This window comes from Dermochelys coriacea, chromosome 20 (assembly GCF_009764565.3).
Source record: "Dermochelys coriacea isolate rDerCor1 chromosome 20, rDerCor1.pri.v4, whole genome shotgun sequence".
NCBI classification, from domain to species: Eukaryota; Metazoa; Chordata; order Testudines; family Dermochelyidae; genus Dermochelys; species Dermochelys coriacea.
The window spans coordinates 997,283-1,025,238 of record NC_050087.2 but is presented as its reverse complement, the minus strand read 5'-3'; the positions used below and the strand labels follow the sequence as shown (position 1 = coordinate 1,025,238).

The 27,956-nt window shown below is 50.6% G+C and overlaps 1 protein-coding gene across 3 annotated transcripts; it reads right to left on the bottom strand.

Annotated features, from left to right (window-relative positions):
• Positions 1 to 347: 347 nt before the first annotated feature.
• ACVRL1 (activin A receptor like type 1) lies at positions 348 to 27,610 on the bottom strand. 3 transcript variants are annotated; one of them, XR_006278329.1, is made up of 11 exons: positions 26,977 to 27,610; positions 17,150 to 17,221; positions 15,365 to 15,589; positions 14,508 to 14,722; positions 12,381 to 12,480; positions 11,355 to 11,501; positions 10,990 to 11,265; positions 10,172 to 10,369; positions 7,057 to 7,187; positions 3,029 to 3,728; positions 348 to 2,099 (listed from the first exon to the last, which is right to left on the bottom strand). XR_006278329.1 is itself a non-coding variant. In XM_038379248.2 (10 exons), exons 2-10 carry the CDS (start codon positions 17,214 to 17,216, stop codon positions 3,594 to 3,596), a joined length of 1,494 nt encoding a protein of 497 aa, XP_038235176.1. In that variant the 5' UTR covers positions 17,217 to 17,221; positions 26,977 to 27,610; the 3' UTR covers positions 348 to 3,593. The 3 variants fall into 3 exon arrangements, 2 of the variants coding, with proteins under 2 accessions (XP_038235176.1, XP_043362362.1); XM_038379248.2 differs by having other exon boundaries at positions 348 to 3,728; XM_043506427.1 differs by lacking the exon at positions 26,977 to 27,610 and adding an exon at positions 26,504 to 26,925 and having other exon boundaries at positions 348 to 3,728.
• Positions 27,611 to 27,956: the final 346 nt, after the last annotated feature.

Below are 27,956 nucleotides of genomic sequence, written 5' to 3'. Positions count from 1 at the left end.
TCTTCTCCTGAACATAGTGTGTGGGGATCTTGGGATGAAAAGCGCTAAGTAAAAGTATTCCTGGGTAGGTGATGCACTGAAACAGAACTGACCCAGTCCATTGCACAGCCCTCATGGTGTAAAGCCAATGTCTTGAACACTCATGGATCATTAAAGATCTTATGACAGATTTTTTTGTAAGAGTCAGGGCATTAGCGCTGGTCAAATCCTCCCTTGCTAATTACACTTTGACACCTTCAAATCTTTCCAAACCTGGTCAGGCAAATCTCCTGGGGGTTCATTTTGTAGCCATGTGCTGCAGCATCAGCCCCTCCTCCCACTAATCTTTAATAAGAAAAGATTATAAATGGGTTGGAAGCAAGGTTTATTGTAGGATTTGGATGCAAATGAGATATATGACGTTATTCACAGGAGTTGAACACTTTGAGCATAAATAAAGACCATGCATGAGCTCTGGACAGCAGGGCTTTCCCTGTCTCCTGACATCTCAAGTTGAGCAAAAGGCAGAGATTTTGTAGCACTAAGGAGATAAAATCGCTTTACATTTTATTCAATATATTACATTTTAACATATAAATAACTATAGAATAGGGCCCAAAGCTGTTTCTCTGGGCACTGTTTAAACTGATGTTACAGATGAGACCAAACTGATCCCCAAGATCTGAACAGCCTTAAGTTTTGGAGAATTTTTTGGATCCGGGTCAGAACTTTAGGGGCTGGCTTCTTTAGCTGAAAGCTCTCTGTGCTGCTGCCTCCCCGGGAGGGAAGGAAGGAGGGAGAAGAATGTGGCAGGGTATAATGACTATTTTTCAGCCTTAAATATAGTGATGGCTACCAGGTGAGCATCACAAGAGAGGTGACAAGAGGAAGGTATTTCAGGCCCCCATTCAACAAGCACGTGCCTGTCTTTAAGCATGTGAGTCCTCCCGTTCCCCTGGGGTTTAGGAGAGTCAGCAAATGTACCTTTCTCTTATCCTTATACTCCTGAGGCAGAGAGAAAAGCTCCTCAGGGGCTCATTAACACATGAAATCCATGATATTGTTGTACTTCAATCAGAGCTACTTTGGGTACACAAAGACAGACATGTATTTCATTAATATATGCCTACGAGCCACTGATTTCAATAAGGGTTGGTCAAAGTACTGTGCTGATAGGGCAGTTTATGTCCCAGCTCCAGGAACCACTGAGCTGTGTGAGATGCCCAAACTGGGGGAGAAAGGTTCTTGGCTGCACTGCCAACCTGCCAGGAGGCTGTGGGCCACAGCTGGGGCTCAGTCCCGCTGCACCCCATTGAAAGCGGTTGTAAAACTGCCCATGGACTGCAGTTGGAGCATGCTCACGCCCTTAATTTGCCAATATCTGTTCAACAGGGGACCTGCCCCCGCGAGTCACTCAGCGCCCTCCGCTCCAGGCGAAGTCAAGAGGAGCTAAGAGTGCTTAGAATAGATCCGGGCTGAGCTCTGTTAATCAAAAACAAACACAGAGAGCCACAATATTTTCCTCATGCTTGTATCTTTCTTGATAACTGGGCAGCTGAAACCACCCGCAATAAAATCCCGCAGCTGTTCAGCTCTGTCCTTGCACTCGTGTGACAGCAGCAGGGCAGTTGTGGGCAGCATTAGGGAGTTGAGTGTCCCCGCTCTAGACAGTTCAGGATGTGGATAAACCAGAGAGGGACCCCAATCAAAACATTGCTTCCAAACAGCCCCCCAAAGTCTGATGCGGCTCTACAAGGTGGCTTACATTGTGTCCTTTACAGACCTGGAGTGTCCCTCCGGGATCCTCTGTCTATAACAGACAAGGGAGTGTCAGGTGGGCCCCTCCAGTGGCTGGGAAGTCTGGGCTGCCTGTAGGGGAGACCTGGGGTCTTATTCTGCCCCGCCTTGCACCTTGTGTTTTCATTGCCGCTTGTGCCAAATGCGTGGAAAAGACACCCGTCAGAACGGCCACATTGCACGGCCAGTGTGCACAGGTGGAAAGGCCCCCACAGGAGACAAGGCCAGGGCTGGACACAGCGGCTCAGACCCATCTTTAGCAGGTCTGCTTGGAATATGACGACGTGACTCCCCTTCCCACTGAAGCAAATGCATCCAAGTACCTATGGGAGGAAGATACGGCAGGGAGGATCTATGAGCTTGCACAACGTCTGGGATCTGCAGCAGTGAGGTGGGGTGGGGACGCTAACCTGGATTTAACCCAGTACTGTCCTTTACAGGATACAAGAAACATGCTGCACATTGCACCCGTCGGGGAATTCCTGGCTGCTGTCATGGGGGAGCTGTGGGTGGGGAGCCCTGCTGGTGCCAAATTCACTGTGGAAGCTCAGGTCTGAGCAGATCCCAGATTCCTTCATGCTGGGCTGTGTCAGCAATGAAGGAGGGGGCAGGAACTCATCTCTCCAGTCACAGGTAGCAGTGAGATTAAGCCGGTCAGGGCAGTTTACCAGCTAGGGGGGATGGAATAGCTGGATGCACTGGGGAAATGAGGGGGACCCACTGAAAGAGGGGGTGTTTCTTGCCCTTCTGCACCTGCCCCTGGGGGTGGGAGAGGGTAGATCAGGACAACCCAGGAAATGTCAAGTTGACACTATGGCTGCTTGCACCAAATTCCTGCCTGGTGTAAACAAATGGAAGTAAATCCAAAAACCCCCGGGCCCACCTCCCACCCAGAGCTTTGCCTGGCTCTGAATGAGGACGAGTAAAGGGCCGGTGCGCGTGAAGGCCAGAACTCCGCCACAGAAGGGAGGAATGACACCTGCAGCCCCAAGGGGGTTTCAGCACCAGGGTAGGGTGGCAGGCTGTTCCCTGAGGACTCTCCACTGGGGTATAGAGCAGCTTTGGTTCTCAATAGGATGCTAAATTGGTGCATCCTACAGTGGCTTTGGCTGCACCCCCTGATTGAGCACGGAGCGTTTATCACAGCCCAGTTCCAGTCACTGAGCTGCTGCCCGGCTCCTGGTGATTCCAGGGTGCATACTGTGTTATTTTACACGTGTCCTCAGATAGACACGCGTGCATGCACACTCACCTATGTGCAAAAGAATCCCAAAGGCTAAACTGAGACTCCTGCTTTTCACATGGTCCTGATGTGGCGTTCAGAGTCAATGCCCCACTCTTGTGAGGAGGACGGGGCGTGGGCTGCTGCTCTTGTTCCTGTCTGGCATGCGAGACAGGCTGGCGTCAGCTCACGGACCCCGCGGGTATTTTTATAAATGGGCTGGGAGAATTATTTTTTAATTAAAAAAAAACCCTCCAAAAAATCAACTCCGAGGACACTGGAGAGCGACTGCGAAAGACATGCCGGGGCAACTGGCAGCTGCTGAGTGGGGCTTTTCTGCAGCAGGTTGGAATAGGAGTGGTGGCCAGTTAAAATCCTGGGGAGTGGTGGCCAGTTAAAATCCTCCTTCCACAACGGGGCTGGACTTCGAGGGAAAAACCGGTTTGTTACATAGTCGCGCAAAGAGCCCCGGCACTCTTCCTGAGCGCAGCATAAACTCAGTGACCTTGAACCTCTTCGGCTTCTCTGCTGCTTTGGAATCTGAGCAAGTGAGTCAGAAACCCGATCCCAGTGCTGTCGGGCCTGCTCCCCGGAGTTAATAATCTTGTTTGGGTTTTTCTAGGGAGCTGCTCAGTTTCTTTAGTGTCTTTTTAATCCTCAGGGCTGTGAGCCGAGCAGAGGGACTCTGGTACCAGCATTCCTTCATGACCTTAGCCAAGGCGGACAAAATCTGGGTGGGGCCGAGAGAGAGAGAGAAAAAAAAAATTACCATCAAATGAAAATAACTGAGATCCAGGGCCAGATCCTCCCTGGTGTAAATCAGCAGTGTTTCATTGATTCTGTGGAGCTACGCCCAATTACACCAGCAACAGATCTGGCTCCCCGATATTAACCAATGATCCCCCCAGCAGAATGCTGCTTTGTCTCCCCCAATTGGCAGGCCCCATAAAAAAAAGTCACGAGCAAGAACGCTGAGCAGGAGAATCCTGACCAGGTGGGTGAAGTAAGAGCTTTTCCTGGAAGCCTGTCATTCAAAAGCTGTAATATTTGGTCAACTTCTCTGACCCTCCATTTTCCCATCTGTGAAATGGGGATGATAAAATGTAGATGCCTTGTAGGAAGAGCTTTAAGTCTCCAAGCAAAAGGCCCCTCTATTGGCAAACACTTATGCACATGCTGGACACTAATACCATGAGTTAGACCCATGACTGCTTGACCCATGACTTACACCCGTGTGTAAGTGTTTGCAGGATCCCCTCCTCATGGATCAGGTGAAGGCCATTTATTTAAAAATTGGAAGTCAAATCCTACAGAGGAAAATAGAGAGGAACACAAACTCTGGCAAGTCAAGTGTAAAAGTACAATTAGACCGGCCAAAAAAGAATTCGAAGTGCAACCAGAAAACGACACAAAAGCTAAGAGCAATTTTTTTTAAATACATCAGAAGCAGAAACCCTGCCAAACAATCAGTGGGGCCACTGATTAAGGTACTAAAGGAGCCCTCAAGGAAGACAAGGTTGTCGCAGAGAAACTAAATGAATTGTTTGCATCCGTCTTCACTGCAGAGGACATGCAGGAGATTCCCACACCTGAGCCATTCTTATTAGGTGAGAAATGTGAGGAACTGTCCCAGATTGAGATGTCAATAGAGGAGGTTTTGGAACAAATTTATACATTAAACAGTAATAAGTCACCAGGACTAGATGGGATTCACCCAAGAGTTCTGAAGGAACTCAGATATGAAACTGTGGGATGTAACCTAATGCTCAAATCATCCTCTGTACCAGTTGGCTGGAGGATACCTAATGTAATGCCCATTTTAAAAAAGGCTCCCGAGGTGATCCTGGCAATTACAGACCAGTAAGCCTAACTTCAGTACTGGCAAATTGGTAGAAACTATAGTAAAGAACAGAATGATCAGACACATAGATGAACACAATATTCTGAGGAAGAGTCAACATGGCTTTTCTCAAGGGAAATCATGTCTCACCAATCTATTAGAATTCTTTGAGAAGGCCAATAAACACATGGACAAGGGGGATCCAGTGGATATAGTGTACTTGGACTTTCAGAAATCTTTGATAAGGTCCGTCATCAAAGGCTCTAAGCAAAGTATGCAGTCATGGGATAAGAGGGAAGGTCCTCTCATGGTTCAGTAACTGGTTAAAAGATAGGAAACAAAGGATAGGAATAAAGGGCCAGTTTTCACAGTGCAGAGAGGTAAACAGTGAGGTTCCCAAGGATCTGTACTGATAGCAATAATGTTCAACATATTCATAAATGATCTGGAAAAAGGGGTAAACAGTTAGGTGGCAAAGTCTGCAGACAATACAAAATTACTCAAGATAGTTAAGTCCAAAGAAGACCGGGAAAAGTTACAAAGGGATCTCACAAAACTGGGTGACTGGGCAAAAAAATGGCAAATGAAATTCAGTGTTGATAAATGCAAAGTAATGCACATTGCAAAACACAATACTAACTATACATACAAAATGATGGGGTCTAATTTAGCTGATACCACTCCAGGGGACAATCACTACGTAAAAGAATAAATGGACACAAATCAGACGTCAAGAATTATAACATTCAAAAACCAGTCGGAGAACACTTCAGTCTCTTTGGTCACTCGATTACAGACCTGAGGGTGGCTATCCTTCAACAAAAAAACTTCAAAAACAGACTCCAACGAGAGACTGCTGAATTGGAATTAATTTGCAAACTGGATACAACTAATTTAGGCTTGAATAGAGACTGGGAGTGAATGGGTCATTACACAAAATAAAACTATTTCCCCATGTTTATCCCCCCACCCCACCCTCCCACCACTGTTCCTCTGAGACGTTCTTGTCAACTGCTGGAAATGGCCCACCTTGATTATCACTATAAAAGGTTTTCTTCCTCCTCCCCTCCCCTTCCTGCTGGTAATAGCTCATCTTCTCTGATCACTCTGGTTACAGTGTATATGGTAACACCCATTTTTTCATGTTCTCTGTGTATATAAATCTCCCCACTGTATTTTCCACTGAATGCATCCGACGAAGTGAGCTGTAGCTCACGAAAGCTTATGCTCAAATAAATTTGTTAGTCTCTAAGGTGCCACAAGTCCTCCTTTTCTTTTTGCAGATACAGACTAACACGGCTGCTACTCTGAAACCACTCCAGAAAGAGTTCTTGGAGTCATTGTGGATAGTTCTCTGAAAACATCCACTCAATGTGAAGCAACAGTTCAAAAAGCTAACAGAATATTAGGAAACATTAGGAAAGGGAGAGATAATAAGACAGAAAATATCACAAATCCCCTATACAAATCCATGAGATGCCCACACCTTGAATACTGAGATCTGGTCACCCCATCTCAGAAAAGAAATATTAAAATTGGAAAAAATATGGAGAAGGGCAACAAAAATGATGAGGGGGATGGAGCAGCTTCTGTATTAGGAGAGGTTAAAAACACTGGGGCTGTTCAGCTTGGGAAAGAGTTGATGGGGGGGGGGGGTTATGATAAAGGTCTAAAAAACTATGACTGGTGCAGAGAAAGTGACTAGGGAAGTGTTATTTACTCCTTGACATAACACTAGACCCAGGAGTTATCCAATTAAATTAATAGGCAGCAGGTTTAAAGCAAATGGAAGGAAATACTTCTTCACACAGCACACAGTCAACCTGTGGAACTCATTGCCAGAGGATGTTGTGAAGGCCAAAAGTATTACTGGGTTCAAAAAAGAACTAGATCAGTTCATGGAGGACAGGTCCATCAATGGCTATTAGCCAAGATGGGCAGGGACACAACCCATGCGGCGGGTGTCCCTAAACCTCTGACTGCCAGAAGCTGGGACTGAACAACAGAGGATGGATCACTTGATAATTGCTGTGTTCTGTTCATTCCCTCTGAAGCACCTGGCACCGGCCACTGTTGGAAGACAGGATACTGGGCTAGATGGACCTTTGGTCTGACCCAGTCTGGCCATTCTTATGTTCTTATTTATGGGTTTATATGGTGGTTGAGTTAGAGAAGAGTCACTCCACTGGAGTGGATCTGCGCCCTCTGCTGCACTTACCGAGTCAGAGTACAGCCGATTAGGGACACTGGGTGTCTGCTGGTCAGTGCAAACCACCTTCTTCATATCCTCGAAGCTGGGGTCGCTTGGGACCATGTCAAAGAAAGGAGGCCTGTAGTCCTCCACTATCCCTGCCGGAAGAAGAGAGGGCAGTAGGTGAGGAAAGCTGGCATGGTCACAGGGGCATGCAGCACAAACTGCCAGCACTATGCACCAGTGACCGTAACTCATCAGCAGCCACAGGACAAACAGCAGGAGCGTGCACCACTCAGGCACGTGTGCATGTGCGTGTGCACCCATGCACCACAGGAACCTGTGTATGTGTGTGCGTGCGCACGTTTGCACCACTGCCCTCTGCTGGATGGACCTGGACCTGCTGAGTGCTTGTTTATAGGGAGATGAGCCTTGCTCCTAGCACTGTACTAAGGACATGAAGAACCCCTAATAGCTCCAGTGTCAAACAACGGACTCGCATTAATCACATGTATTATGGTGCCTGAGGCCCAATCAAGACTGGGGCCCCTCGTGCTAGGTGGTGTACGGAGTATAGACTGCCGCGTCTCTGGAGGAGTTGAAGTACAGGGATGAACTGCTCACACTGATGCCAATGGAAGTTTTGCCATTGATACCAGTGGGGCAAGGATTTCACTCCAGGGATCCTTTCCCCATGCTCTCTGTACTGACAGTGGTACGTGTGGATGTGGCTGCAGAGCGCTACAGACCCTCCTCATGGTATGAACATGTCTGAACCTGCACGGGCATAGCCAGTCAATGGGGCACTAACACCAAGCTATACATCCTGGTGGGCACGAAATGGGACGGGGGTATGTAACGAGAGCAGGCGTGGCACCGATACACAGCGCAAGAAGGATGTGAGACACGAACGTGCTCACACACCGGGCACAGTGCTAGCACACTGTGGGAGCTGACCCACAAACTACATCGCCCTTACTCCAGATTCACGCTGGCGTAGCTCAGATCAGGTTCGGCCTGTGCGACTTGCATTGCCAAAGCAGACCCTGGGTGGAATCCTGCCTTGGCTACCAAGTGCTGCAGAGGAAGATGCACCAAGCCTGTAGCGAACACCTCAGTGCTGCTCATAGGGAGGGAAACCCCCCCGACCCCAGGTCTCCCTTTGGAACTGGTTGCAATTGCAGGAAACCAGGGGCCAATTCAGATCATCTGGGAACCTTGTCTTAGACGCAGCCCCCACCTAGTGGTGAACTGGAGGCCAGGCAGCTGTTCACCGCAGACCAGCTAGCAGCTGGCCCTGGCTAATCCATATTCAGTGCCTCCATATGTCTTTGTGCAAGAGATTTAACCCTTTTTGGCTGCCAAAGCCCTTCCAGTGTCCCATCAGCCCACTGCAGTGAGAAGTTCCTATTTGGCGCCTCACGAGCCTCCGTCAAAAAGGGATCGGAAGCCTTGGGGCAGAGGGTGTATCTCCCACGTCACCTTGCGCCCCCCTGGATGCAGTGCACAGTGGGGAGTTTCCCCTGCACTGAGCGTCTTCTGGGAGAAAGGCCTTCGGCCCCGCAAGGGTTAATGGGCTGCCAAGGCAAGGGCATTGGGTTAGTTAAGTGAAGTGTTTAATCTGAGAGCGATTAGCCCAGCCAGACTGCGCCTCGTGGGAGCTGCCACCTTGCCCCCAACTTCCACCATTTAATGAACTTTCCTGCTGGTGAAAGGTGCCAACTGGACACCCAGGAGACCGCAGGCCTCTGTGTGTCCACCTGGGTCAACCTTCCCCCCTGCCTATGTCCCTTAGCCCTGCCCTGGAGGGAGAGATGGGCTCTGTGGCGTTCATCCAGGCCTGGGCCCGTCTGCTGAGGCCGCCACAATGAGCGTGTGTGTATGGCAGGGGGCATTCCATTGCCAGGGATATGGACTGAAGACACCACATCTGGGGCCAGGCTCACTCTCTGTGGAGCCCCAAGCTGCTAGAGGGTGAGAGGACTGTACCTGGGGGATGTCCTAGCTGCAAAAGCTAAGCCCTCCCCCCATTCTGACACTGCTACTGCAGGGGGGGAATGGGGCAGGGGAGGTGAATTCCCAAAGCCCTGGAGAAGGAGTCGGCATCTGGCCCATTTGCTCTTGGGTGATTGCACAACTTCAGCCCCATTGTCCTCCCCCAAGAAGCATGCCCTCCCTGCCATATCCATCCCACAACAGCTGCTTCTGCCCAAGGCCAGCACTGGCCAACCCCTGGCTGTGGCAGGCCATGGGGGAAATACACTGGGTTAACCAGCCCATGATCCAGAGAAGCTGGAAGTCCCCTGGATGTGGCCAGGTTCCAAGCAGTCCTCTGATGCTGCTTGTTTTCTAATCAGTGTTGAGCAAACAAAGTGCTGATTGAGTCTAATGGGCCCTTTAATCAGTGAGCCAGGCGCTGACACTAGATTACAGTGTTTATAATTTACAGCTAATCTTCGGGCAAAAACTACCCAGAGCAGCCGAAAACCTTCATGGGAACAGCCCTGAGCAGCATTTATTTCTGCATTGGGAGCCTCGCTAACTCACGGGAGGATGCGGCTCTCACTCCAGCCTGCTGCTTGCTCAGCCACTCCACTGCGGCTGCAGCCACAGGCTGTGCCAGGCTCCGAAACAGACCAATTTACCCCACTGCCATCTGTTGCAAAACTAAGGACATGTGATACTGCCAGCTTCCTATGAAAACAGGCAGTCCCAGCCTCAGCCTGTCCAGTCAGAGCCCCAGATCTTTCTCTGCAGGTTAGGATGTATTATCTTTTGAGGTCATACGGGGAGCCCCAGTTATGGCCCAGGAGACCAATGTGCTGGGTGCTGTACAAACAGAACAAGGAGGCTGTCTGTGCCCCAAAGAGCTCACAGTCTGGGTATAAGACAGTGAATATAGAAGGACAGCAGAATAGATAGGACCCTCTCAGGTGTCTGTGGGCATCAAGATATTCTGTGCATATATACAGACCAGGGACCCCAGGGCAGTCTCTGGGTACTCTAAAAGGACAGACAGCTGTGTACATATATATAGAGAAGGGTCCTTGTATCACATCTATATTTGTGTGTCTGTGCATGTGGAGAGAGAATTAGGAGCACTGTGTCTCACTGCCCAAAGCCCCCCCTGACTGCCCCTTACCGTTAACAACTGTCCTCCGGGTGATTTCCCAGAGCACCAGACCATATGCCCAGATATCTGTCTGCTTATAGGATTCGAAGCAGTCGGTGCGGATTTGTTCGTCCAGGACCTCGGGGGCCATGTAGCGTTTGGTGCCAACCCGTGGGTTGTTCCCAATGTCCAGGTAGTCGCTGCCCTGGGAATGCATGACCGCCAGCCCTGAAAGGAAGCAGCATCACGCAGGCTAAGATGGAGGACATGGAGGGCCTGGGTTTTCAATCCTCTCTCTATGAGGGAATCTGGGTCTGGCAGAGTTTTCTGCTTACAGCCCAGGGAAATCCATCTGAGATCAGTACAGCCTGTGTGTACCTCTGTCTCCCATGGCAATTTGTTCTTTCTTTCCTTCCCTGGCTTATCCCTTTTGCCTCCTTTCTGCTGATCACTGGGGCTGCGAAGGGGCGGGGGGGGGATATTTATTGTCACATGGGAACTGACGCCTCCTGAAACACTACCATTTTGTTCTGGGGAAGAAAAAATACCCTGGAGTTGACCTCACTTGCATTTGAACCTGTGACTCCAGGGAATTAAATATTTAAGCCCCGATGAGCAGACCATCCCCTCCACTGGCAGAGGAAACAGCCTTTGCTTTCATCACTCCTTAGAGATGCACCTGCCCTTTCACCACAAGGAGCGCAGGTGAAAGGGAATCCAGACAGTGGTTAGGGGCAGATGGGACAAAGGTCTGATATGGTTAGTTCCTCTGTTCCCCAAGCAAGATGACATGCAGAGCTGGGTTACAGCCCTGACTCTGGCCCCGTAGATCGATCCCCCTTCCTCACCCAGGTCTGCAATGCAGCACTGCATGTTGTTCTTCACCAGGATGTTCCTGCTCTTCAGGTCCCGGTGCGCAATGGCTGGTTTCCCCTGAGTCCCGAAGATCTCCACGTGCAGGTGGACCAGGCCACAGATGATGGAGCTGGCCAGCCTCAGGCAGGTCTGGGCGTCCAGCACTGTCCTCTGCAGGTAGTCATAGAGTGAGCCATTCTCATGGTAGTGAGTGATGAGCCAGAGCTGGGTGCTAGAGTTCCTGGACGTCATGTCAGAGGCGATGAAGCCTAGAGGGGGACAAAGCAGAAGGGGCCATGGAACGGGGTGCACCAGCAGACTGGACGTCACATAAATACCCTCGTGGGCTGCTACTCACCCAGGATATTGTCATGCCTGAGCAGCACCGTGTTGTAGATCTCCGTCTCGCGGAACCACGACTGCTCGTCCCTGGAGGAGAAGATCTTCACGGCCACGTTCTCCCCGTGCCAGATGCCACGCCACACCTCCCCGTAGCGCCCTTTCCCTGCCATAACACGGACACGGCGTCACGCTGCCCTGCTGGTGCTGAGCGAACCCTTATGACAGGCTCAGGTGGTGCACACCTGCCCCACTTCAGCCACTCCTAGGATAAGGTTTTATGTTCTTTGTGGATCAGTAACTAGAGGCAAGCTGGTTCCATGGCTGAGCCAGTGCACTGCACCCTCTGACAGCCACTGGGCAACCCAGCAGCCTCAGGCTCTCTGCAGTAGCAGAGAAGGAACCTCGTCACCAGCAAATTGCCAGAACTTTTCTTTGGCTTAATAGGGTCTAGTCTGGCCAATTAGGGGCTAGGACAGGTGACTTCATGCCCACGCCTGGCATATACAGTCATGGGGATAAGCTGGGTACCTCCGTTCCCAGGCCTGTCTGCTAAGGGAAAGGCCAGGTCCTGCCAGGCCAGGCCTGGTCTGTAGGGTTGGGGGTCAGGCCAGGTCCCTCAGGGCCAGGCCTGGTCCGTAGGGCTGGGGGTCAGGCCAGGTCCCTCAGGGCCAGGCCTGGTCTGTAGGGCTGGGGGTCAGGCCAGGTCCCTCAGGGCCAGAGCCCAACCCATCGGATATCAGGGATTAGGGGTTAGGAAGAGCCCAGCTCCAGTCCAATACCTGCTTGCCCTTCCCCCTCCTATACTAAGCATCTCCAGAGGGCCCTGGGCTAGCGGGTGGGTAACAGAGTCGGCCTTAACCAGAGTCAAAAATTTGCCCCGAGGGTCAGGATTCATGGTCTCATCTCCAGCTGCTCCTGGGATGGGAGCTTGGGACATGCCTGGCTCACTGGCTGAAGGAATCAGGTGATAGCCGAGCCAGGGGGATCCTCCTTCACCACGTGCAGATGTTCAAAGGCAGACACGGTGGCTGGGTTTTCTTACCTACGCATTCCACCAGCGTGATCTGCCGAGCCACAGTTCTTTGAACAAGAAAGGGCAGCCCGGAGCCGCTGCCCGTCGTGCAGTCCTCGTTCAGCAGGTCCTAAGGGACAGATCACTGGAAGTCAGTCACAGAGGTTGCAGCAAGGTAACCTTGCAAATGGCTGGTGGCACATTAACCCCTCAAGCAACATTAAATCCCTCCACTTGGTCATTCAGTCTCTTCGGTTACCATGGCAACCAGGCACGGGGAGCTTTGAGATAGTGGGGTGCACAAGGGTGGTGAGGCTGTCTGGTGGCGATCTAGAGCAAGAGATGGGGCACATGGGCACAGTGATGGGGGCAGATGGAATAAATTTATAAATTTTGAGCGGGGATTGGTGCATCGCTGTCCAAATATGTAGTATTCAGTCTGTTTATATGGAATATGGGAATTGGGTGAGGAGCCATTTTAGCATATGTATGACTGATTAAAGGATAAATTTTAAGTAGAACTGTATCCTAAACTGTTTTATGGTATTGTACCTAAACATTGCATTTCAATGGGGGATTCAACATCCTTTATAAGAACAGAACAGACTCCTGAAACTCTTACCAGCCCACAAAAATGGTCCATAGTCATGCAACTAGTCCCATTGCCTTCAATGCGATTGATCAAATGATTAAGGGTTTACAGGATTAGGTTCCAAGTTTGTAAATTGTTCTGGATGAAGGGGACAATGCCTGGGCTGTCAAATCAGAAGGGGTGTCATTCGAATAGAGGTGGCAGATATGTGATAAGTCTTAGCTCCATTGCTAAGATGAGGCACATATGTTCAGCAAAGTTCTTGGCAGATTCCTGAGGCAGCTGGTTTAAGGCCGTCAGTGTCCAGCATTATCATCTTCACTTATAGTTCTCTCACCCACAAAGCTGGAAAAGGAGGCATTTGTTTTCTTTGTTTTGCTGCACCAGTTCCAGTTAACAAAATGCATGTTAGACTAGTTTGGCTGCAAAGAAGAATTCAGTGTACACTGGGGACAACACCTGATTCTGGTCAGGCTGCAGAACTGGGCTGACATCAGAATCCAAACATCCGCTGGTCAGGGCAAGCAGAGGCATTGCTTTAATGATTTGGACTTGATGTGATGCAGTATGGACGTGTAGTGGGATGGCTGTCCCACTCCAGGAGAGCAGGGGTTAAAAGCAGCCCTTGTTAAGGCCTAAGTAGGTATTGGGACTGCAGAGGTGCAGCCCGGTGATGGACAGAGGCAGCTGATCCATCCCTCTTGCCAATGATGAGTGGCCATGACAGGCTGCAGGCTGCCCCAGAGAAAGGGAGCTAGATGACGACTGGCGGTAGCCACTGAGGCAAGATGGGCATAGGGAGAGGGGGGTTCCCCTGGGAGGGGAGATCCAGAGTGTGGGGGCACTGCTGTGGGCAGAACACCAAGGTAAAGGGCACCGGGGTCCGGGAGGGACACGGGGAACTGAGGCAGAAGAGACACCGGCCAGCAGGGGGCGCTCCGAGGGCTGGAATTGAGCTAATTCCCAGACAACCAGCCGGAGGCGCCGTGCCGGTGAGTGAGTGGCCTGCTGCAGGATGTCATGGATAATTCAGACCAATGGGGAGCAACAGAATAAAAAACGCTGTTTAAACACCTTCCATCTCCCCTACCCCTCCCCTCTTGAGGACTCCTGACCAAGGTAACAGCACAATACATATGCTAACAAACTTAAACAAAGCCATTGTTTAAGTTTGTTAGCATATGTATTATGCTGTTAAAGCCATTTAAAGAATGAATGCCCTCCCTAGCCCCGTTCTGGTTCTGCTCCTTTAAGGAGCGGAGCGCAGTCCAACCTCCACTCCGGAGGAACGGGCTAGCCCCAAGGCTTTCCGGTACCCCATACTGCTAAAAATCTTTTGCTAGTACTGCATACTGGAGGGTACCGCCCTACTTGCCCTTCTGAATGTAATATCCTCTTAGTTAGGGAGACAGCCCTTGACCGTGACACAGAGATGGGCCCTGGCGGCAAAGTTTGGGTTTGGATCCAACCTCTCCAGAATTCTGGGGCATTCGGATCTGGGGGGTTTGCGGGGTGGGAGCCTGTCTGTGGCCGTCTCTATTTCAGGCTGTTCACGGCTCACTCACCTCTAAGGTGCTGTCTCCGACCATGGAGGCTTTCAGCATGATGTCTGTGTCTCCCAAGTCATCATGTCTGATGAGAAGCCGGTTCCTGCGATGCTGAGCCAGCTTCCAGAAGGAGAGCGTGACGAGCGTGGCGAGCACGAGGAGGGCCAGCACGGGGACGAGGATCATCAGGAGAAGGTTCCTCAGAGAGGCAGGTTCTTTGGGCTGCTCCTGGCCTGAGGGGAAGAAAAGGACCAGCTGTGGAGGAGTCCCGGGGCAAATGCACTATGCATGGAGTCAGAGCAGGGATCAAGTCTGGATGGAACAGGCATTGGGGTCTGCAGCTTGGTTTCTGTGCTCCTGTGCTGGGACAGGGAGGGGGCTTCAAGCCACCTTTCTCTTTCTCATATTCTAGAGCCATGCAGGGCCGTGGTATAAGTTAGAGCAGCCTCGTGGCTGCTAGGAGCCTTCCTCTCTGTGGGTGTGAAAGGGCCATTCAGGGACAACAGTAGAGAGCCACAGAGTCCCAGTTGTCTGGAGAGTGGACAGCAAATGTCATCCCAGTTCCTGCTGACAGCTCTCCTCCCACTGAAGGAGGGGGACAGAGTCTGCTGGGCTCCAGTGAGCACATGCTGATGTTGGGGCAGAGATGCAGCAGCCCAGGGCCTGAGCTTGGGACTGGGAGGCACCTCAGCTGAGGGGCAAGGCCAGAGGGGCACCAGGGCAGCCTCAGGGTGATTTCCGGGGAAATTCCTGTCTCCCCAAAGGCTGTCGGGGGGTTCCCCAAGGAAGGGGGTGGGAGCCTGGGACAAAGTGCCAGAGAGGGGAGCCCCCTGCACCCAGCCATACCAGGGACCGAGGACACGGCTGGGCTCTACCTTTCAGGAGGACACTGATGTTCTCATTGCACATGTTGGAGCTGCAGCAGCTCATAGCGTATTCTTCCATGGCTGCACTCTGGCAGTGCTCCAGGATATGAGAACTCAGGCAACCCTTGTCCTGGGTGGCCTTCCCGTTCTCCAGGCGTTTGCTCACAAAACACACCTTCCCCAAGCAGGTGGCATTTTCACACGGCTGCAAGTCACAGGCGCACATCAGCTCCTCTGTGGGACACAAACGAGACGGCACATTCACAGATGGAGCCAAGCCGGGCTGGGCCCACAGGACTCTCCCCACATTACATCCGCCGCTCCCCGAAAGTCATGGGAGGACTCTGAATGGGCTGGGAGACAGGTCATTAGTAAACGCTGGGGGACACAAACCAGCTTCTTTTAACAGCAAGTCTCACATTGCTGAGGACTGGCTAGTCAAGGCCGGGCCATGCAGGCCAGATTTTCAAAGAAGCCAGCACACTGAGGGCAGGTCGAGCGCTGGGCACTTCTTAAAAGTGACCCGAGTTTTAGGGGCTGATCACCAGAAAATCTGCCCCTGAGATCTTCTGAAAATCCAGGCTCATACTGGTAGATAAATAGCTAAATAAATAGCTAGATAAATGTGATGGATAGATGAGAAAGAATTTGGGGATGGGATCAAACCAGGATATTTGTCCCTGGGGCTTTAACTTCAGGAAGGTCAGGGTTTTTTGATACAGCTGTTTTTGTTCATCCCATTGCAATTTCACATCTGAGTTTGGACTCTGAGCCCCACTCAGGGGAATTTGAATCTGGCAGGATCTTGATCCTGTTTCTAAACCTGGGCCCTAAGGTTATGCCTGGAACCTGCACCCCAGAATCTAGGCTGGGGCCAATCATCATCATCAAGGCGTTCCCCAAGGTCGGAGCAAAGTCAAGACCTGAACCTGGACTTCACCATTTTGGGGTGTTTGGCCCATCAGAATCAGGCTGGAGCTGCAAGCTCTGACCCCGAGCAAGGTTTCAGATTTGAAGCCCCAGTGCCCCGGGTAGGCTGTGGTCGGGATCTGGCCTGTTTCACAGCCTGGGGCTCATCTCTAATGCAAACCCTCCAGTGTCTCACTCTGCACTGAGCTCTCTCACCTGGGCTCTCCCATGGTGCTGGCCCTAACAACGGGGCCTCAAATAGCTCCTCCTTGCTTCAGCCCTGGGTAGCTGTGAGCAGGGTGAAGAAGATACCCCCAGGTTGGGGCTGAGCAGTGGCGGAGATGAACACTATCCCCAGCAGACTGGGGTTACCGGAGGGGGTGAGGACACTGTGAGAGCTGCCCAGTTAATAGCCCAAGACAGCATCTCCACCCAGAGGAGACCACCCCAGGGAAAAGCTCGAGGTATTGAAGGAATACTCCCTGCATCCCATCTCTCATTTCATGTCTCCAGCCCTTTCCATCCAAGATCTCAAAGCACGTTATGAACCATTGTGAACTAACCCTGGCGGGAGGTCAGTGACACGTGAGGAGAAACAAGGCGCCCAAGGTCACATGGCCAGTCATTGGTACAGCTGGAATAAAACCCAGGAATCCTGATTCCCAGCTCTTTCCTCTGGCCTCTAGGCAGTACTGCTTCCCCAGGCAGACACACGGGGTATGAATAAATTGCCTGGGATGGTGACTTATTTTGAGAGGCGAGTATATAAATAAATCTCCAGATCTCCTGCCATTTATTTCAGTTTCCTGCACACTACAGAAAGAAACAGCTGTGCTCTGGGAACACTGCACTGTCGTTAGTCACTCTGGCTATTCTGCTACCTACCAGCTGGTAAGCTCCTTGGGACAGTCAGAACGGCCAGGAGAAAGCTCCCGATGGCTCCTTGCAGCATTTTCTCTGGAGAAAACAGAATGAATGAATAGCGCAGTCTCACAATTCTGCAGCCTCTTTCACCTGGAGGATCCGAAAGCACTTCGCAAATGCAAATGATATTATTATCATGCAGCTTCATTGTATATAGGGGGTCACTTCATGCATCCCTGAAATGCAGCCACATCTGGGCTGGAACAGGTCAGCTACTTAACAGTCGCTCAGCAAAGCTACACAATGGCTTTGGAGAGGAAATAAAGGATTCTGTAGTCAACTGAAATTGCCGGGGGGGGGGGGGGGAGGCAGGATGTAGGTAGGTAGGATGGAATTATCCAGAGTGGAACTTGGCCAGGATATCACAGTTACCACCTCTTCCTGAGAGTGATTCCAGGAGATCTTTACGACACACAACTGCATGAAAACCCATTCCAGCTAAACTCAGCCTCCAGAAGCTCAGTCTGCATTGGTAATGCATGTAAATACAAACTCTGCACTGATTGACAGCAGTCCATTTGCATACAGAAGGGTAGCAGACAGGAATAGGGTAGGTTTCAGAGTAGCAGCCATGTTAGTCTGTATTCGCAAAAAGAAAAGGAGGACTTGTGGCACCTTTGAGACTAACACATTTATTTGAGCATAAGCTTTCGTGAGCTACAGCTCACTTCATCGGATGCATGGTTTGTGAACCCGTTAGTGCCGTTTACTGCGTTTGGGGCTGGAGAAGCCACCAGAAACCAGCCAGAGCAGCAGTGTGTTTGTAGCTAGGCCTGCACGTGTGTAGTAAGCATGGTTCCCTACTTGTGACCCAGCTGTGTCCCTGCGGTGCCTTCATGTTCTATTGTCGTGTGAAGAGCAACAGACACATCAATCAGCCTCTTTTCACTCTAGCAACGTGTGTTGCTGCACTTCCTCCCATCCCTGGAAAAGCCACACCAAAGCATTTTACAGCCTGCGCAGGTCTCACCACCACTGACATGTTGCAGCCATCTCTGGAGTGGAGCACAGCGCCCAACTTGCACCAGCACAGCTTCAGTTTTAAAACGGGGAGCCAAGAAGTTCCACACGACCTGATCACTAACAAAGCGGGGGCAGTGTCGGTGGCAGGAACTAAGGGGGACCTAGGAAGTTCAAAGGGGGAGCCAGGTAGTAACAGACGTAACAGGATGCAGTGGGGCCAAAGCAGGGGAGTGCAGCTAGTGGGATTTAACTAGATCTAAGCAATAGATCGCACAGGATCAAAGAGCAATGGCTCTGAAAGGTCTGATGAAGATGGGCTCACCTTCCCCTCCCCCAGGCTCCCCCAATTGCTGCTGGGTACCCCGCACCTCTCTTCTATGTATCAAAGTCAGAGCTTCTAAGGCCAGAAGGGACCCCTAGACCACCTAGGCTGACCTGCATATTGGGCCATGAAACCCCACCCAGTGACCTTGGTACTGAGCCCAGTAATCTGTACTAGACTAAAGGAGACCAAAGGGTGGTGTGCCACAGGCATAGAAATACGGGGGCTCATGGCAATGGCAAGGAACTGATCTGGCGCGATGTATAGCTCCATGAGCCTGCTCCGAAGTATACTGCGGGCCAGCTGTGCTTTATGGAGACTCACAGACTGGGTCCTCCAGCGGGCTTTGGTATCAGGCTTATCAGTTTTCAGAGTAGCAGCCGTGTTAGTCTGTATTCGCAAAAAGAAAAGGAGTACTTGTGGCACCTTAGAGACTAACAAATTTATTAGAGCGTAAGCTTTCGTGAGCTACAGCTCACTTCATCGGATGCCATCCGAAGGCATGATGAAGTGAGCTGTAGCTCACGAAAGCTTATGCTCTAATAAATTTGTTAGTCTCTAAGGTGCCACAAGTACTCCTTTTCTTTAGGCTTATCAGTGATACAAATACACTTGTCACAGGCAGTCAAAAGTTTCCCAGCTGCTCCTACGGAGAAGGAGGGTATTTTTGTTTTTTAAATTCTTCCTTGTAAAAAGGAAATTCTTGCCAAATTAAACATGATGAAGACTTGACCTCACCACTGTCCCCAAGCCTCCCAGCCCCCTTCCTCCCCACTGTGCAGCCGTCTCCTTCGCTTCTGGATCCCTTTCTAAATGGACGAGCCCCTGGGTCCTCCACCCACCTCCGTCTGTAATTTCTACATAAACAGGCTGATGGCTCCGTTTCCTGCAATTCACGGAGCCCTGCCCATTGCCCGCCGCTGAAGCCAGAACAGGAATCAAGATTGTTTAGATTCTGGCCTTGATGGGAAAGGGGAGTCACGCAAACACACACAGCTCCAAGCCGCACAAACAGATATCTGGCCCAGACAGCAGCTCCGTGGCTCCAGCCAAAGGGCAGCCTCGCAGGCACCTTTCCTCCCCGAAATACCTCGCTTTGTTGTTGCTCCCGGAGGGGAAACAGAGACTCAGCTCCAGTGGGACACAGGGCTGGGAGCGAGAGCCACCTCTGGCCCAGGGAACCTGCGGCTTTTGTGGAGAAAGCACCAGCAGGCAAACATCCCTTTCAAGGCTGAGCGAAGGGGTTGGATGCATTTTCAGGCCTAACCCATGTTGGGCGACTGGGTTCTCTAAGTCCCATCCCCCAAACACTGCCACAGACAGGGCAACGTTCCTGGGGGGGAGAGTTAGGTGCTCTGCAGCAGCTGCGCCCTGAACCAAGGACAGTCACATGGGCTGCACCCCAATCTCACCTGTCCCACAGCCCGGACCCACTGCAGACACCCATGGCACAGATTCAGCCCTGGTGTAAGCAAAACCCACTCCTGATGAAATTAAAGTGCTAGCTCACTCCAGGGTGGCCCCTGATTCTTCATCTCAGACAGTTTGGATCCCCCCGGCTGGAGGCAGGATCCTGGAATAGTAATTGCAACCTCTATCGTGCCCAAGTTTGGACGGCTGCTGTCCTGGCAATCTAGGCCCCATCCAGAGCTGGGCCTTGGACTCCAGCCTGGAGACAAAGGAAGCTCCCAGGAAATGGGCTTTGGGCCTAGAGGCACCTCCAAAGGGCTGAGCCCAGTTCTGGTTCGCTCCTGTGATCCATTTCCTTTCTCTTCCTCCCCTCTTCCTGATCTCATAGACTCAAAGGTCAGAAGGGACCATTGTGATCCTCTAGTCTGACCTCCTGCACATCGCAGGCCACAGAATCTTGCCCACTCACTCCTGCAACCTCTGACTATGTTAGCCAAGTCCTGAAATCATGATTCAAAGACTCTAAATTAGAGAGAATGCACCACTTACTCTAGTTCAAACCCGCAAGTGCCCCATGCCCCGTGCTGCAGAGGAAGGTATAAAACCCCCAGGGTCTCTGTCAATCTGACCGAGGGGAAATTCCCTTCCAACTCGGCAATCAGTTAGACCCTGGGCATGTGGTCAAGACCCACCCTCCCAGACCCCTGGGAAAGAAGTCTCTGTCGAACTCAGAGCCCGCCCCAGCTAGAGTCTCATCGCCAGCTGCTGGAGGTATTTGCTATTGGCAGATGCAGATGAGCCATATGCTATTGATCTCCTTCCTTCCTTCCTTCCTTCCTTCCTTCCTTTTTGTCCCTACTCTTTCTTCCTCCCTTCTCTCCTCTTCTGTGTTCTCTGATACTTTCCCTCCCTTCCCGCAACTCTATCCCGCCCCCCCCTTCGTTCTCTTGCCCTCTCTCTCACACACTAACAGAGATGGCTCACGGGTTCTTTAAGATCCACAGTTTGGATGTTGTAACATTGCTCCAGAGACCCAAACCATCTCTGTCAGAAGTAGCCTCATGACCCAAGCCTGAGCTCTCTGGTTCTCATCAGTAACAGAAACACAGTCTGCAGAGGGGAGGAGGGGGTCCTGAGAACTGCTGAGAACTCACTTTATTCTGCTGCTTTCCAAACAGCTGCTTTTAGAAGGAAGCTTCTACTCCAGAAACTGAGATTTAATTTCCTGCACCCTCTGCCCTAGTGACTCACCATTCACATGTTCTCTGTAGCTCGCTCACCTCATTAGGTCTCCACACCACGGCCTCAGCGTCTCTGTGCCAGCTGGTACTATGGCCCCTCAACTCAGAACCAAGTGCAGGGCTCGGGACAGATAGCCTAGCAGTAGAAGTCAGTGTCACCGATCCCAACAGTTCCAGAATCAGGAGTCAGGCCCCAACATATTACGAGACTGGCTTACGAATTGTACGATTTTCAAAGCTGCTGTAGTTGAGGCTTGTTACCTTCTGGTTTGTGAGCCCTTAGAGGGGCACTTGAGACACATTTCCAGGCTTTTCTCTGCAACCATGCAGGCTAGAAATGTACTTTTTTCATTTTAATTGGAAATTGAGACTCCTCCATCATCATTCTCCTCTCAGAGCAGGGGCTCAACATGAAATCTTGGCCCCCACTAAAGTCAATAGGATTTTTGCCATTATAGTCAATGGAGTCAGGATTTCACCCTAAATATTACAAGACTGGTGAAAAAAGTGGCAAGACCTGATTCTTAGAGCCGAACTTCATCTCTGGATTGTTTCTAGAATCAAGCCCCTGGATCCAAGCACCAAAACTCAATGCACCGAAATTCTTGAATGTCACCCCGCAGACTGTCCCGCAAACATGGGGAACCGAATGAAAGTGCCTGCCCAGGAGCAATATCCCCATCCCAAGCCAACTGAAGCACAAAAGGGTCCAACAGATGGCAAAAAAGAAAAGGAGTACTTGTGGCACCTTAGAGACTAACAAATTTATTTGAGCATAAGCTTTCGTGAGCTACAGCTCACTTCATCGGATGCAACGAAAGCTTATGCTCAAATAAATTTGTTAGTCTCTAAGGTGCCACAAGTACTCCTTTTCTTTCTTGCAAATACAGACTAACACTGCTGCTACTCTGAAACAGATGGCAGCATCAGTGGTGGAATTCAATTTGAAGTTTCAAGTCCTTTCAGTTTTAATAGCCCTGAGAGTTAGTAACACAGGGAAGAAGAATTTTTAACAATTGTTGTTTCTCTGGAAGGGTTGATGGCTACCATTAATCACAGACCTGGTTAAACCTGAAGGGTATGCTGACCACCTTTCATTCACGCTAAATGCAAGAAATGAAACCCCTTTTATGTAGTGATAGTTGGACACAATAGAAGCCACCGCCCAAGTCACTGGACTGCGTGGCAAAGTCTGATCAAGAAGGAACCCAGGGAGAATAAATGGGGTTTCTCTATGACAGACTGAAAATGCAGGGGCTAAAGGATTTTTTGACATGTAAGAGAAGCAGAGAGTCCAGAAAACCAGCAGACAGCATGAGAAACAGTCGTGAGACAGAGAGACAGAACTCCTTGGGGCACAGGACTGGCTGGAGAAGCTGGCTTGGAAATTCTAAGGAAACTTCCTGCTCTTTTTTCCTTATGTGTTTTGGGAAATAGGACCCTGTGTTCATTCACTGTAAATAAACAGGATTACGCCAGAGAAATACCTGACTTGTATCATCAATTTCTTCTCTAATGGAAACAACTAGGCAAGGTGCCACGTATTGGCAAGCTGCTCAGGGCAAAAGAAGCAAGGCAACCGTATCTTGTCTGTGACCCTTTGAACCACAAATAAATAAATAGTGGGACCGGATTCTCTGCTTCTGTAAATCGGAATAGCTCCAGTGAAATAAACAGAGCTACATCAGTTTACACCAGCCAAGAACCTGTGTGGGGATAATCAGAATTAAAGCAACTTTAATTCCACCTCTTCCCCGCATGTGCTATTGATATGATTTATAATGCAACAGCATGCCAAGCATTTAAGATGTTATGCTACGGTGTCCTACATAATCACATAAGAAAGCAGGCCGATGTAATGATCTATCCAAGATGCTTCTATTAAGAATGTGGGTGGAGAATGCACAGTTAACATTTCTTTGAAAATGGAAGTGCACTCGGAGCTGCAATTCCCCACAGGCCACTCTGGCACAGAGCATACAAGGAAGCAGGGCGATGAATGCTTGCAGATGTGTCGCTGTCTTTCCTTGCCCCCCTTTCCCCCACAGCCTCCTCTTGCAAACAGCGTGCCAGCCCAGGATGCCACTGTAGCGGCCAACCCCTCAGCACAGAGCCGGTCTTAATACACTCTGGAGTGTGTTTAGTGCTGGTGAAAGGCATCAGAGAGAAAGCCCCGAGATCCTCTCTGCACAGGACCAGTGACAGTGCTTGTAGGCTCCCCTCCTCCACTGCTCCACCAATAAGCCCTAATGGTGCCTTGGCAGGACCATCTGAGCATGCAAAGGTTCAATCTTGGTGGCCCATTCAGGCCTTGGTCCATCTGCTGAGGCTGCCAGCAAGTGCCTTTCATGATGGTGGTTTCTGGGCTGTGGACACGTGTCCGGAAGGAACTAGATTGAGCCCCACCAAACTCCTGATGCACAGACCCCCGAGCAGTAACTACGTTCTGGTCCTTTTGCGCTGGGCTGGATTCAAACCAGCTCCCTGGGCTCAAGACATTCATGCCTGGTGCCTCCTGCAGCAATCCACAGGCTCTGAATATCAGAAAGACAGCCCCTTGCACTTGTGTAGCTAACCGTCCAGAGCAGCCATGAATTGTCCCCAGAGGGCACTGCCTCACTGCGATAAAAAACCCACCACGCTGAATCTCAAACCCAGCTCAGCTGACTCGGGCTCATGGGGGGTGGACTGCAGGGCTAAAAATAGCTGGGCAGATGCTCCACCCTCGCAGGGTCTCAGAGCCTGGGCTCCAGCCCAAGCCTGGAAAGCCTCACTGCAGTTTGATAGCCCAGAACCCCGAGTCAGCTGACCCAGCCAGTCCTGGCTGTGCCGCAGTCCTTTGATCGCAGTGTAGGCACAGAACAAGACCAATGTTTTCCAAGGGGGGCATGGAGTTTGGAAGCTTCAGTTTTGAGGACCATGATCTTGGGTCTGATTTTCAGAGGTGCAGAGCGCCCATAACTTCAACTGAAGTCACTGGGAGCAGCAGAGCTACCATTAATGGCTACCATTAATCACAGACCTGTTTAAAACTGAAGGGTATGCTGACCACCTTTCATTCATGCTAAATAGAAGAAGCTTTGCATGCTGTTAACTTTCAGTGGTGATGAAATTGACCATTTCTTCATAATTATAGAAAATGGTAGAGAATTTGAATAGATTGGTGAATGTGGTTTTCCTTTTCAGAAGCCGTGCTACTTTGACCCTATCATATCGTTAATTCCATCATTTCAGCTAATTTACCAGTCTCTAGTCTGCAATTTACTACATTTCCCCAGCGCCCAGCACTTCTGAAAATCAGACCCCAGAGGATACTTTTGAAGATTGAGACCTAAGCCCTTCTCCTCTTCCCAACACCCTGCCCTGCCCTAGGTACCAGGGCCCTTCATGCTGCTTGGTTCACATTGCAGAACAGTTTAACTAGCTGACGTGAAACCAAACCAGGAAAGAGAATCATCAACAAAATTATCACCATGGTTTGCACAGTCACACGCTCGCATGGGAGAGATCTAGGGGTTGTGCCCAGCAAACCACGCGCAGAAAAGCCTTTTTTGGTTTTTGATTGCCAGGATGCATCTCATGACCTGGTTCCTTATTTTTGTTCCCTGAGAACCAGCAGCTGTACAGACGCCCCCCTCCCCTCCCAGGGCACATGAGCACACGGCCAGGAGCAAGCGCTATTCCTGCCTGGGGAGGCAGCAGATTTAGGCAGTTTCCAGGACACTGCCGCTCTAGGCTGGTTGTCAGAGGTGCTGAAGTTCCCCTTGAGGTCAGAGGCAGCTGTGGGCACTCACAGTCCTCTACAAACCAGGCCATGGGTCGCTAGATCGAAATTTTACTTCAATGGGCTTTGAACCTAAATTGGGAGAGCTATGGAGATTCCCCTCCCCCATCAGTTCAGAATTGGCCAGGTGCATTGGGCAGTGACATCTTCTGCCACTGAAGCTTTCAGGAGCTGACCAGTGATCTGATCCAGGGAACATGCTGTTATTCCTAGGGCTAGAGAAAATGTAGAGCTGAGAGCCAGAGATCAGATTCGCTTGGCTCGGGGGTCTCCTTCAGGCCCATTTTGAAGCCGAACTGAGCCTTGGAGCCTTCCAAAGGTTGCTCCGGGGACCTTGGCATGCCTGGTGCAACGTGCCCAGAGCCAGCAGATGCCTTGAGCAGCCGTATTGCACAGCATGGGCTTTGTGCTACCCTGCGCTCGAGGCAGTCGCTACATTAAAAATCAGAGAAACAGGTTTTGTTATTTAAAAAAAAGTCAGCCCAGACGCCCCCTCCCCACCCACGTGTTTATTTTCTCTCAAATTCTGTGTGTTAGAGAAACAGGAGGGCAAGGTTGATTTTCTGTTTGTTTGTGCCAAGAACAGCAAGGGTTTTTTTTTTTTTTCTAGCCTGGAAGCTTTTTAGAAACACTAAAAAACGAATCCTGTGAAGCATCTCTGACCCCCTCCTGGGGTGTGAGTGTTTGTTAGAACTGAACACCTCATTCCAGTCCTGAGTATCCTACTGAGCTACAGGATAACAACAGAATACTCCCCACCCATTCCTTCCACACCCCAACATTGCATTGGCTTTCTCTGCTGGTACAGCACATCGAACTAAGGCCGAGCTACCTGGCTCCTTCTCCTGAGCAGTTTAGTAATTCTGTGCAGCGAAGGAGCAGTTCACGGTGTTCCATCCCACGCTGAATTTCATTTCCCACCATGTTCCCCTTAACTTGTTTGGGCCCTCTGACGTTCCACAGTCTTGGTGAACCAAAATCATTTTGTGTTATCTGCAAATTTTGCTTCCTCACTGCTCATCTTCTTTTCCAGATCATTCATTAATATCAGCCCCAGCACAGCTCTTGCTGTTAACTTTCGATGGTGATGAAATTGACCATTTCTTCACAATCTGTTTTCCATCTCTTACCTAGTTCCTGACCCGATATAGCCCTTTGCCTCTGATATCTGGACTACTTAGCGCCTTCAGCAAGCTCTTATGAGGAACTTTGAAAAAGGCCTTTTTGAAAGTCTAAATTAATTGTGTCCACTTGTTCTCCTTTATCTGTTCTGTTATAGAAAATGGTAGAGAATTTGAATAGATTGGTGAACGTGGTTTTCCTTTTCAGAAGCTGTGTTACTTTGACCCTATCATATCGTTAATTCCATCATTTCAGCTAATTTACCAGTCTCTAGTCTGCAATTTACTACATTTCCCCAGCGCCTTTTAGAAAAATCTGCAAAACATTTGCTACTCTCCAATTCTCCAGTAAGGCAGATGATTTTATTGCACTACTTGTCCAGCACTAGATCTATTGCATATTATATAACTATAGTTTACATATTGTTTCATCTTCTGAAAGGGGACACAAGGCCAGATTCTGACTTCAGTTACCCTTGTGCAAATCCAGAGTCATCCCACTAACTGCATTTGAGGTAAACCCAGATTCTAATCTCAGTTGCACAAGCATAAATCAGGAGCAAATTCTGCTGGCTTCAGTACGGTTACTCCACTTTACATTCAAGCAATGGAGTGGTTCTCAGTGGCAAGTAGTGAGATCTGAGGGAGATCAGAGTCTTAAGAGGCGAGGGATGCCCCTTGCTGTGAAAGGGGGACCCAAAGAACCGTCTGTTCCAATGTGTCATAGAGGGGGCAAATCAGGAACAGAACAGAGGGGGTGAGGAGTTACAAATATGGGGCCAGAGTCTCAGCTGCTGTAAGCCAGAGGCGCTCCAGTAAGATCAGGGCTAGGCCACTAGCTAAGGAGTGGGCCCATGACGAGATCTCTGGTAGCGCACTTTCTGCTTTGGGTAGCAGCCTAAGAAACATCCCGACACCCACAGAGGGAGCAGTTCATTGCAACTCACCTACGGCTTTCCCCCTCTCATTGACAGCACCGGCCCCGAGGAGAGGCTGCTTGTGAGCGGGTGGGTTCTGCAGAGCCTCTGGAGGCAGAAAGGAACCCTGCCAGACCCAAGTCTGGGCGTCCTGTCTCCGGCTCTGCGTCTGCTGCCAGCGGGGCTGTGGTGACCCTTTCCCAGGGCCAGAGGCGATTCTCCTTTGGTTGCAGTATCTGGATCCTGGGTTTCGACAGACACTTTTCTAGCTCACCCCAGGCAGCTCCCCACTGCACTGCAAGCTCCAGCCTGAAGCAGATTCATGGGTCAGCCTCCGTTCTCCCCACCCCACACACCAACCTTCCTAGATTCGCAAAGGGATACTGGCAGGGCAGTGCTTTGGCTCCAGTGTTAGTTCCAGCCGCTGTCGCCTGTCCCAGCCGGGGAGAGGGATGTGTGCGTCTAGGTTCCCTCCCCAGTCCCGGGGGCTCTCCCCCTGTTTCCCAAACGCAGCAGTTTGGCAAGATCTCTGAGCTCTGGATGTGGGAGAAGTCAAAAAATGTTTCTTATTACTGCCTCTTCCTGCCTGGCTTTTCTCCACCACTCCCAGCTAATAAAGCATTTCCTATTGCTGAGCATACAGCCACAGCCTAGCTCCCTTCCTCCTGCACACACCGGGCCCCTGCTCCATCCCGATTGTTCTCCTGCCCGCCCAGTCCCCGTCCAAACAATCCCCCACGCCAGGGTGTGCGGGTGGGCGGTGTTCCTGGCTCTTCCTCAGGCTCCCACCAAACCCGTGTCTGGACAAAGGGAAATGCACCCTCTTCACAGTCTCCTCACAGAGCAGCCGGGGCCTAGGGGTTTGGCAGCCATCAAGCTGCCTCAGTTTACTGGGCTGGAGTAGGAGCAGACGAGAGACATTCCGGGAGCGATGCTGGTAGCTCAGGTGGGGCCAGTGTCGGGGCGACCAGTGTGTGGGGCTGGGAAGCAATTGAGGAACTTGTTAGTAC

Bases quoted from the DNA above. Each gene is read 5' to 3' on its own strand.
- ACVRL1 (XM_043506427.1), bottom strand. From the start codon at position 26,579: ATGCTTGTGCAACTGAGATTAGAATCTGGGTTTACCTCAAATGCAGTT. The intron at 15,590-17,149 runs GTAGGTAGCAGA...TGTGTCCCACAG, and splicing joins CCCAAGGAGCTTACCAGCTG to AGGAGCTGATGTGCGCCTGT. The intron at 14,723-15,364 runs GTAGAGCCCAGC...TCTTCCCCTCAG, and splicing joins CATCAGTGTCCTCCTGAAAG to GCCAGGAGCAGCCCAAAGAA.